The sequence below is a fragment of the Galeopterus variegatus genome, unplaced genomic scaffold (genome assembly GCF_000696425.1).
Source record: "Galeopterus variegatus unplaced genomic scaffold, G_variegatus-3.0.2 Scaffold82, whole genome shotgun sequence".
NCBI classification, from domain to species: Eukaryota; Metazoa; Chordata; class Mammalia; order Dermoptera; family Cynocephalidae; genus Galeopterus; species Galeopterus variegatus.
Genome location: NW_007726193.1, coordinates 774,684 through 786,391, shown reverse-complemented (window position 1 = coordinate 786,391; position 11,708 = coordinate 774,684). Strand labels below are relative to the sequence as shown.

Sequence of the window (11,708 nt, the reverse complement as noted above, 5' to 3'; positions counted from 1 at the left end):
GAGCCGCCCGCCACGCGCGAGCGTCGGGAGCCGCGCGGGCCTGGGCGAGGCGGGGCGGCCGTAGCACCAGCCCCCGTCTCCGCCCCCGCGCCTCCCTGCCGTGCAAAACTCTGGTCGACTTGCTTTCCAATCACACTTAGGTTCTATCATTTTGAAAAGTCCCGACCTCTTCCTGCCTGGCCCCATCCGGAGAACCGACTGAGGCTGTGAGTGTTTGGGGAAGCAGGCCTGCTTGGCGGCCGCAGCCCAGGCGTCCCACCTCCGCGCCGCGGCCCTGGGGCATCGCGGAAATGCGGAGCAGGAGCAATTCCGGGGTCCGCTTGGACGGCTACGCGCGGCTGCTGCAGCAAACCATCCTGTGTTACCAGGTAAGAAGAGACCACCCCGAAGGTACGCCCAAAACGACCCTCTTGCGTCGCTCATTCTCCTCCCCAGGCCTCTGTCCCCTCTCGTGACCTTAGACCTTGAAGTTAAGAGGTTTCCTATTCGAATCCAGTTCTTGCTTGCCAGTGATTACCTCCCCATAACCACCGTGTTCTCTTTACGAGTTAGGGGACCAGATGGCTGCTGTGGCTACTCTTCACAGAATTCTTTACCAGTGTTTAAGATCGAAGATAGAATGAGCTCCTTCGGTGCCCTAGGTACAAAATGAGACTTTTTGCGTTGACTGCCAATTTTGGATGAGAGGAGACGTGCGTAGGCTGGACAGAGCACATTGATTAAGGACGGTGAACTCTGGACTGCGAGGACGGTAGACAGGGGTGAAGAAACTCCTGAGGTTTGCGTACGACAGCACCAGAGTGTGGATCGACAGCTACTGTCCCTCCCATGAGGTACTTTGTTAGAGACCCACCTGGGAGGGCCTTAGGGTCTACTATGGTTCCTGTTTTACAGATAAGAAAACTGCAGGGCTGGCCGGAAAGGTTACCTCATATAGCAGGGGCAGACCCAAAGGCAAGTCTTTTGCTCCCAAGTTCAAGGAACCCTGTGAAGCTGCCTGCTGTGCTTTCTATTACTGGGCTAAAGTTATGTGCAGATCCATAATGTAAGACCACTGAACTATTTTTATTCCTAGTGAAGACAGCAGCTAAATTGCTTGCCTTCAATCAACAGCAACTATTTATAGGCCCTTCAGAGTCAGAGAAGCAAGTGGCATTCAGTGGTTAGAGGCCTGGCCTACAAGTTGGGAGCCATGATCACTCCCAAACCACTGACCATTTTCTCTTCTTAGCTAATTTCTCAGCCTTGATTCCTCATTCAGGAAATATTTATTGTGCATCTGTTGTATGCAAGGCACTCTACAAAGTGCTGGGCTTACAAAGAAAAATAAGTGATTGTAGTGCAGTGACATTTGTGCATAGGGTGTAGGTCCAGAGTCCTTTATCTGAAACCCTTGGGGCTAGATGTGGTTCGCGAGTTAGAAATGTTTGGATTTTATAAAGGTGAAATGCATATGCCATACGAGGGTGCTTCAGAAAGTTCATGAAAAGTTTCGTATGATCTTTTAATTCTGTTTTTCCATGATCTTTTTGAAGTACCCTCGTATATAGGAGAATAATTTCAGCAGAGTCTGCGCAGCACCCCTTAATCAAACACATTATTTTTTCCACATCAGAATATGAATATTCATGCTGAGTGGGATAAGTAAAGACTGAAAAGAGTTTCACGTTAGTTCAGGTCATCTTTTGCCACCAAACAAGCTTACTGCAAACCTACAAAAATATGCTAAATTTTCAGAGCTTATTGGCTTTTGAGATTGCACGTGAAGGATCATGGTCCTTATTTTGAGAGCTTTGAGGAAGGACTCCTAACGTGGTTTGGGGGGGCTGGAGAGAAGTCCTGGAAAAGGTAATGTTCAAGTTTAGAGCTGAAGAAGTAGACGGCAAAGGGAGGTTACTTTGCCTTTCTCCTTGGACTATTTTATATTGAGATCTATGAAGTGTTTTAAAATCCAAGAGGAAAGGTCTTTCACTTCACTACTGTGATGAAAGAGTATAAGGAGAACTGAGGAAACTTGGTTTTGGGGTCAAGCTTGGGTTTGCATCCCCAGCTCTGCCTTGAACAACATATGTAAGCTTTACTCATCCTTTCTGAATCCATGCCCTCACCTGTAAATGTAAAATGGTGATCATAACACTGGCTTCCATTGAGTTATTGTAAAGAAAGAACTAGTGCCTAGTAGGTTGCCTGGCACCTAGTGGGAAATCAGTAAATAGTGGGTGCTCCTGGTGGTGTTATGACTTGGATATTGGCCACACATTAGTACCCAGGCCTAGTGGTCCTTGCATGACCACTCTGGCCCGTGATGCTCCCTTTTCTGAAGGCTCTGATACAGCTGCTAATTGCTTTCTAGTCCTTGAACAACATAATTATGTCTCCCCACTGATGCAATGAGATCCTAAGTACAGAGACCTCATCAGTTCTGCTCCTTTGCATCAAGCAGTGTCTCCGGTGCTTGAAAGGTACCCTTAAATCCTGTTGGTAAAATACTTCCTGCAAGGTCTGAGCCATCCAATGACCCAGCTATTGGTCCAGGCTTGCCTTCCCTCAAGAGCAAAAGAACTGTCTTCTCATTAAAGTAAATCTGCAGGGTTGGACTTTCCTCCCCAACATTTTAATGATTAAAAAAAGTTTTCTGACCCTTTAGTTGTATTTACTTTGGGGGTAGTTGGTGAGAAGCCCTCATGTTTGCCCTCTTTTTTGCTTCCTGACTGCATTGTCAAGCTCTTCTGACTCACCAGAACACTCCAAAATCCCATGAGTCTACAAGTGCAGAGTTGCACACTTTCCTACCTAACCCCACCTTGCACCCAGCCTGCCCCAACAACTAGTCTTCACAGATGTAGAGCCGTAACCCATTTAGGGCCTTGTCATCTTCTCTGAGTGATCTTAGGTAGATCACTCTGTAAAAATGAATGAGCAATTCTATGTTATGTTTATTTCACCACAATAAAAAAAAAATGAATGAGCAAAACCAGTGGTTTCTAAAGTTTATGCTATATCTTCCCTTCTTTTCCTGTAGGTATGTGCAGATGTTTGTGAGGTGGTTTTCAGTGTCAGCTGGTAAAGCTCTGAACCCTGCTTCTGATTTGCTTTTTAAATTGAGATCCACTTACATTGGTTGCCCTTGTTAGAAATCATTCCATGTTAAATATGTCAAGCTAATCATTTTTCTGTTAGAGGCAATAGTTTGTTCATATCAGCTAACATGTCAACTAATTCCTTTTCCTGTATCTATGAAAGAGAAGAACTGTTTCCATTAGTCGTTTGCCAAATATACTTGCTGCTGAATATTATTTGAATCTTTAAGGCAAAGAAGGAAAGAGCTATGTTTTTAAAAGGGTCCTTTTGCATGTTTGATTTTATAAATATATACTCTAGGGAGTATCTTCAAAAATTTGTTGACTTTGAAAAAAATTCTATATTTATTTTGATCCAGATAAAAAAAATACTAATGTTGTACATTTCTTCAATAATAGCTCTGTGTGAAGGCTCATATATAAAAGTGATAAGTATGAAGTGGTGATAAGAGAATATGGATAAGAAAGAAGAGTAATGATCAAGGCAGTGTTCACTGTAATTGCAGATTATTTGGTATAATAAAGCAAATAATTAAGAGACCAGGATAGTAACTAAATATTGCTATTTAATGACCATGGAATTTATAATGAGAAGAATGGGATAACTAAAACGTGAAGTATGGCTTGGAGAAACTTTTATCTGCCACTGTGAGCTCAACAGCTTCCTGATACTTAAAGACTTTCTGGTGAGATTGGTAGTGATATTAACAAATGTGATTTTTTGCTATTTAATAATGAAATGTGTCAACATTTGGGAGAGCTGCATAACTCAGTGAACTGATATTTTTCAAATGGCCAGTGCTCGACGTTATAAAATCACACATGGGCAAATGATCCTTTCAAAGTGTGAGATAGACCAACAGATTTTAATTAGAGTACATAAAGCTCACTGTTATGGTTTTGGATTCCACATTTCAACTAGCCTTTATTAAACTATCACTTGTTGAGTTTGGGTTGTATCAAAGAATAAAGAATATTCTTAATCATCCAAAAAAACTTTTTAAATGTTCCTTCCTTTTTAAACTACATATCTGCGTGGGACTGGATTTTGTTCATATATTTCAACTAAGACAATATATTGCAACAGAGTAAATACAGAAACAGCTATGAGAATCCAGCTGTCTTCCATTAAGCCAGACATCAAAGAGATTTGCAAACATGTGAAACACTGCCACTCTTCTCAATACTTTTTTGTTTTGAAATGTTATGTATGTTAACATGTAATAGGTTTATTTTTTAATGAATTAGTAAATATTTAAAATTTTCTCAGTTTTAATTTCCATTGTGATAAATATCAATGGCTAGAACACACATAAACAAAAGCTCTTTGGGGTCCTCAGTAATTTTTAAGAATGTAAAGGGGTCCTGAGACCAAAAAAGGTTGAGAACCGTAGGGGAAGACCACAAAGAAGGCTTCAATTTGATCTGTTACATTTTCTGTCTTTTTTTAAAAAAGGAACAAGTCTGGCACAGTTACAGTGGAACTTTTTCATTTGTTAGATCTGGGTGATGAGAATATAGGTATTGGTATATTGTTCTCTTTGCTTTCCTATATGTTTGTGGTTTTATTTATTTATTTTATTTATTTAATCTATTTAATTAATTAATTTATTTATTTATTTGGCAGCTGGCTGGTGAGGGGATCTGAACCCTTGACCTTGGTGTTACCAGCACCACACTCTCCCAAGTGAGCTAACTGGCCAGCCTATGGTTTCACTTTTTAAATTAAGGTTATATGGGGCTGCCCGGTTAGCTCAATTGGTTAGAACATGGTGCTGATAATACCAAGGTCCAGGGTTCTACCCCTGTACTGGCCAGCTGCCAAAATAAATAAATAAATAAATAGGATTTTATTAATAAACATAGTCTAGGAGTAATCTAGGAGTCAGGTTTGATTCCTTGTTTTCCCTCATTCCCCACCTAGAATGAGGAGAATTTTCTAATGGATTAGATCACCAAAATATATCTCAGCTCTACCCACTTCTGTCCGTGTCCACTGCCTTCACGATCATCTCTTGCCCTGATTCCCCTCCAGCCTCCTGCTTCACTGCCTGCTTCCACTCTTGGCCTCTCCTCTCCAGAGCAGTAAGTGATCTTATGTTGGGCAGCAGACTACACTGCTCTCTGCTTACAACCTTCCCATGGCTTTCGGCACTCCCAGAAGAAAATGCAGGGGTCTTCCTGTGGCTTGTATCCAGTCCATCACCAAGCTCTGTTGATTTTGCCTCCTAAACATCTCTGGAATCCACCTGTTTCTTTGGTTCTTCTCTACCACCACCACTGTCCTTGTGTAAGGTACCAGCCTCGCCATCTCTACCCCTGCACTAGCTTACCCACCGTCTTCTCCCTGCAGCCACTCTCAGTCCCCTTCCAATATTTCTTCCCACTGTAGCCACCGTGGTCTTCTCCAGGGTCAAGCACCAGCATTCTGGGCAGCACTGGGTCCAGTAAGGGCAGAGATAACATTTTTAGCCCCTGGTCAGACAGGGGCTTTCTGACAGATGGTTGTCTGGTCTGTGTGTCTATTCAAGAAAGGCAGCACTCGTGGATAGCATTTTCTCCTTCCCAGTATGATCCAGGGGCCTTGCCTTCTGCCACCTCCTACTTCAACTCTTTATGGGTATGGCAGGAGAAAGGCTTTTGTTGTGCCCTTTCCAGGACAGGCTTTAAATATTTTAGTGCCAAATAAAAACATTTGAGTAATTCAAGGGACAAATTACTTGAGTCCTCCATTTACAAAGAGAGGACTGCAATAACCCATACAGGGGAGAGATTTAGATTTGTTTCAGGCTTTGTGGGGATCTAAAAAGTCATCTAGTCAGATCACCCACTCTCCTTTTACGGTTAAAGAATTCCATCCAAGAGAGTTGATAGGACCTTTTGTAAGGTCATCCTTGTAAGCTGACGGCCCTGTGATAAGCACTCTGTCTTGTTGGGACCGGGCCTGAGGAGTGGAGAGAAATATTTCAGAGACGTCAGATTGTTGTGAATATCAAATAAAGTAGCATTCTCTTTACTTTATGTATTAAAATAGTGAAACTTTAATAGGCTATTTCTTTAAATATTCCACTAAATTTAGTTCTGCCATATTGTCCTTTTCACTTATATTTAGATGTCACTCTATTAGTGAAATAAATATTACATCTGTCTCACAATGGGCAGGGGGAACATAATTAATGTTCATAAAATACATTTAGAGAAGTGATTCTTAACCAATGGGTTACAGACCCGTCTGGGAATTTGATGAAGGCTGGATATCTCATCTTCTCCTGAGAAAAATGCTCACAAGAAAATCTCAGGAGTCTCAAGGACCTCCACCTTCTCACTCCCACTCCCCAAAGCCCATCCGCAGACTCCTAGCAAATCCTCTGGAGACCCAGGTTAAGAGCCCAGGTGTGGAGTGACATGTGTGGTCAGCCTTCATACTCCAAACACAAACCCAAACCTGAAATTTATGGAATAAAAGTCCATCTTGTAATTGAAAATATCAAAGAGTGATAACTGCCATTCTCCTATTCATGTGAAAATTCACTAGCGCAGCACCCAATAATCCACTGATACCAAAACTTCAGGTGTTGGCCAGGAGGGAACTGACAGCCCCCCTGAATTTGAATGTGTTCTGTAAGTTTCCACAACACCAGGCTAAGGACTGACATCTCAGTAATCCTCTCCTCCTTACTACAGGAATTGGCAGAGAGGCAAAGAATTAAAGTCTCCTAGGAGAGTAGTAAAGTCATTTGCACATTTCATTGTAGCTAAGAGGCCCAGAGCGGTTTTTGTGTTTCGAAAGTTTTAAGATGAGTGTTGGGATCTGGGACGACGCTGGAACGAAATGGATGCCTGCAATGCTTGGCCCGTGACCCAGTTTATTTCCCTATAAGCCATAATTCAGTCATATCGGATGGTGCAAATGCCTAGGCCCAGGACAGTTTGCAGCTTGTGCATTGTTTGTAAACCCAGAGGGGGAAAATCTAATAAGCAGCAATTGAGAGAAAGACATCATTTGAAAGTGAGAATTGCACCCCCGTGATCCCCTTAGGTAAAGCAGGAGGCCGCTGCATATTAGAGCTCACATTTTCAGGATTATTCTCTGAACCACCTGAGGTTCACCTATAAAATTGTACAAAATCTCTCTCAAACTAATGTGAAAAGAAAGCGTTAGTCACACAACTGGTAGTTTCAAGTATAAATGCAATCATTTTTAAATAAATGCTATTGTAATTCCCGCTTTAAAACATACCTCAAGTGTAAAGCATTGTCCTTTTCCACTCCCCTTTAATATTTTAAAAAGTAGTTGCTAGAACCAAACTCCAGTACAACGAGTGAATTTAACCAGTTTTTGGAGTTTTTGTAGTAGAATTTTTCACCTTCTATGTTTTGCTTTACCACCGTGGGGGTGGTGCTGAGTAATCATATATTTTCAACATTTATCCTAGTCTCTTCTGCATATTTCATTTGAATAACTGACCTGTACTTTCCTCCCTTGGAACTGAGCAAGGCAGTAACATGCATTTAAAGATTCTTAATCCAAAGGAAAAAAGCCCAAGGGTAGGGGTTGGCCTCAGTCCTCTGACCTCTGTCCCTTGGTGCATAGGAAAGGGAACCATGGCCTGAGACAGGGATGGCTTCACAGAGGAGGGAGCATCTAAGGGAGAGTAGTTTACAGGGAGGGGAGTACAGGCAGACGGAGGAGCAAGCATGTGCACAGGTCCAGAGGTGCAAGAGCAGAGTGTGCTAGAAACACTAATTCAGATTTTCTGGGGGGGCCAAGGAGGGAGTGTCAGGTGACCAGGCTGGATGCGAGAGATAGAGCCAGCACAAGAGCCTCGGATTGTAGTCTAAGAGATTTAGTTTCTATCTTGCAGGCAATGGAGAATTCTGAGCAAGGCAGCAAGGTTTTGAGACTCTAGGTCTTCCTGTGACCACCCTCTCTGGAGGATGGATTGACAGGAACCAGTATTAGAGGCAGGAAGATCAGTAAGGAGCTATTTCAGTTTTCTTGTGGGATGGAGGTAGGGCAAAGAGAGAATTTGTACTCTGTGCCATTTCTGGTGCATAGATGACAATATTCATCTCTGTGCCCTTCAGCTAGAGATTGAATTGCAAACTATTAAATATAATTAGTTTGGTGCTACCATCAAGCATACATATTTTGCCTTAGTATTGCCTCAATCTTGCATGTCATTAATAGCATTAAATAAATGTTTTTATGGTGTCTAGTTCACAATGACCGTATAAGCATTCATTGCTGCTTTTGTTAGGATTCTTCCTGTTATAAATGACAGAAACTCATCTCAAATAGCCTTTAAGCAAAAGGAGAATTTATTGCTCAAATACTGAAAAGTCCAGGGGATTGTTCTAGATTCAGGCATGGCTCGATTTGGGAGCTCAAATGATCAAATATGTCTCTTTGCATGCCTTGGCCCTGTTTGACTCTGAGTGGACTTTATTTTCTGGCAGGCTCGTCCCATATGATGGCAGAGCTGACCCCTTGGCAGCTCTGGATTAGTCTTCCAAAGTGGTGGGCTCCACAGAAAGGAAGCTTTTTCTATAGTGGCTCCAGTGAGAGTCCCGACTGAGAATAGCTCTCAGTTGTTCCAGCTTGGGTCATGTGCCCATCCCTGAACCACACCCAGATTGGCCAGGCTTGGGTCACATATCCTTCCCTGCAGCTGGGGCCAGAGTCAGGGGGCCGGCAGTGATGGGGTCAGCCACACCAGAATCACGCTGAGTCAGAGCAGGGGAAACTATAGGCCGTTCCCAGAAAAGGGGGAACAAACAGGCGCTGGACAGGCTGAGGCAACAGCATTTCCATCAGGGTGGGCTGAAGTGGAGGCCCAAGGGGATGCACATGCTCCAGTCTGTGTTGAACTCTCCTTTTTATAGAAAGGGAAATCGAGGCCCAAGGAAGTTAAGTAGTTTGCTCAAGATCACATGGCTAGTTAGTGGCAGAACAGAGATTTGGGTGTCTTACACATTGCAGAGTCCACACCCTTAACCACTACATTATCCACTACGCCTCCCATGTGGGATGGGCCTCAGGGTCCTTCTGCCCAAATAATACCAGAGACTGAGCCCACATTACTTACAATCCTGTCCATTCTGTTTGGACAGTTCTAAATGTTAGGAAGTTCTTACACTGAGTTGAAATCTGGAGTTCAGTAACAGAAAAAATCAGATCCTTCTTTTAGCTCTTCAAAAGGGCTGACTTGCTCTCTCTTAAGCCTTCTGTAAACACCTGTATTCTTCTCCTGTTCCCATGAACTATAGCTTTTTGCCTCTTCATCACCCTGACCACCCTCCTCTGGGTATACTGTAGGTAGTGAATGTCCCTTTTAAACTATGGGGTTTGGCAGCAACAAAATACACCAGATGTGCTCTGCCAGGCTAGCAATTCAGCAGGATTCTTATTTCCCTTGTTCTGAAAACTACTTCTGTTAACACAACATTGCCTTTTTTGTCTGTGGTACTCACACTGTCATTCGGTTGCTGTTAAAACCTGCAGTCAGCATCATATAATTGAATTTTCTTGTACCTAAGTGTTGGGACAAGCTGTGGCATGGTCACAGGGTAGCTGCGGGGATGGGGGTGATTTGGAAAAGAGAAGAGGCTCTGTTTAAAGATTTGTTGGGGTCCAGGGGTTGGGAGTGTATGTATAATGGGAGCTGAGTCAACTCAAATGTGGGAGTGATGGCTAATAAAATTAGTTCAGCAAACATTTATTAAACACGTGAGCCCAATAAATAAATTCTTGCTGAATTCCATCTGGTTTCTTTCTGTCTGTTGTCCAAGTCCGCAGCTCTCTGCTGTTCCAGCCTTGGCTCAGCGTACTCTCGGCAGCCCTTGGCCACCCCTGCCCTCACATGCATTTTCCCTCCAAGGAGCAGCACATGGCACTGTTTCAACACCTCTGCTCTCTTCTGTTGTTCAAATCTACCCCATCTCCTGCTTGCTTTAGGAATCATCTTTTTCGTATTGCCACCAGCCAAGAAGATTGTGTAAGTGGTGTTTCTTGAGCTTGTATGATGAAGATTTAGCTTTTTGTTTTCATTTAATGTTGAATATGTGTTTTTAAACTAGACACACGCCAATCTAGGGAGTCGTGTACCTTGTCTTCTCTGGTCACCCCCCACCACTGTATCCCCACCCCCACTGAAATTCACTGCCCTAACTTCTACCTCCTTAAACTTCACCTCTGTCCTGTGAGGTTATTAGTATCTATTTCACCCGTCTCATCTCTGAGTTTAGCAATGAGCCATTTCCTATTTGAGGCAACTCTCCTGTTTTGCCCACTTTTCTACTTTTAAAGAAAGAATGAGGCTTTACCTCCTGCTTGAATCATTCCCAAGGTTCATGAGTCTCAGTGCAGATCTGTGCTATTTCCACTAAGACTATCTTATGATACCTACCATTTAGCTGTCCTCATAGTTGCCATTTCCTGAGATCTACTCCATCCTGTCTTTCATGACCCTACAGCTGGTCACCTGAGGAGATAGCTGAGTGGGAGAGTGGATATTACTGCAGAATTTGCCACCAATATTAATTTAGTCATTATTTTTTCAGGCAAAGTGCACAGAGAGTTTAGTAAAGCAAATAGAAGATTTATATGAATGAGCAAAATCCAAAGCTACACTTGAAGGAGAAAGGCAAGACATGGCTGTGGAGAGAGTGCAGAGTTGTTAGGTTTTTTGTTTCAAAACTTCATGGAGACTAGCCATTTAGCTCACCTGGTTTGAGCATGGTGCCGATAACATCAAAGTCAGGGGTTCAGATCCCCATACAGGCCAGTCGCACAAAAAAACAAAGACAAAACTATCAATGGGATAAAATATCTCCACTAGCAATACTTTCAGTAAAGATAGAGGAGGGCACCCAGACTTTGTTTTTTCCTAATAAAAATGATGGTTACATTGAGCTCACGTGCAGGTTCCTCCCTAGCCACATATCTTCATCTGATTTCCTGAAATAATTATATGAAAAAGAAATAATGTAAATGAAAGCTGTTCAAATAGGTCAATAATATTAAATATAGTTAGCAGTTACTAAGCACTTATGTGTGCTATACATAGTTCAAAATGTTTGATATGAATTAACCCATTTAATCCTGACAGACAACACTGTGAGGTGGTGTAAGCACTGTTATAATCCCCATTTTACAGGTGGAGATGCTGAAGTCATTTGCTCAAGGTCACAGCTGGACTGTGGTAGAGCTTTGAACATGGGCAGTCTGACTCCAGAGCCTGTGCTCTTAAATGTAATACATGGAACGTTATCCTTCTTTACAGGCAGAATTGGTGAGATAGTCACCTGGTTAAAAAGAAACTAAAAATTAGTCAGTTCATAGAAGAGCAAGTCCAGTGACCCCCTTTCCTAAAAAAGAGTGACTAGATGCTTAAATTCACTGGTAGTCAGGGAAATAAAAATTTAAAAAATAAAAGTTGTGATGAAATATCACTTTACACCCATCAGACTGACAAAAAGAACTTAAAATATTGATAACTTGCTGGCTGGCAGGGATGGGGAATAATTATTAAAATTGAAAGTGCATATATATATATATATATATACATATATATATATATATATACATATATATATATACATATATATACATATATATATATATAT

At 42.2% G+C, this 11,708-nt stretch overlaps 1 protein-coding gene across 2 annotated transcripts in view; it reads left to right on the top strand.

The window, feature by feature from the left end:
• Nucleotides 1-174: 174 nt before the first annotated feature.
• Nucleotides 175-11,708, top strand: part of PHKA2 (phosphorylase kinase, alpha 2 (liver)) — a 76,015-nt gene continuing 64,481 nt past the window's right edge. For both annotated transcript variants that reach the window (XM_008579869.1, XM_008579862.1), the window contains exon 1: nt 175-368. In XM_008579869.1, the coding sequence (XP_008578091.1) occupies nt 291-368 (78 nt within the window). In that variant the 5' untranslated portion in view covers nt 175-290. The remainder of the gene's footprint in view (nt 369-11,708) is intronic.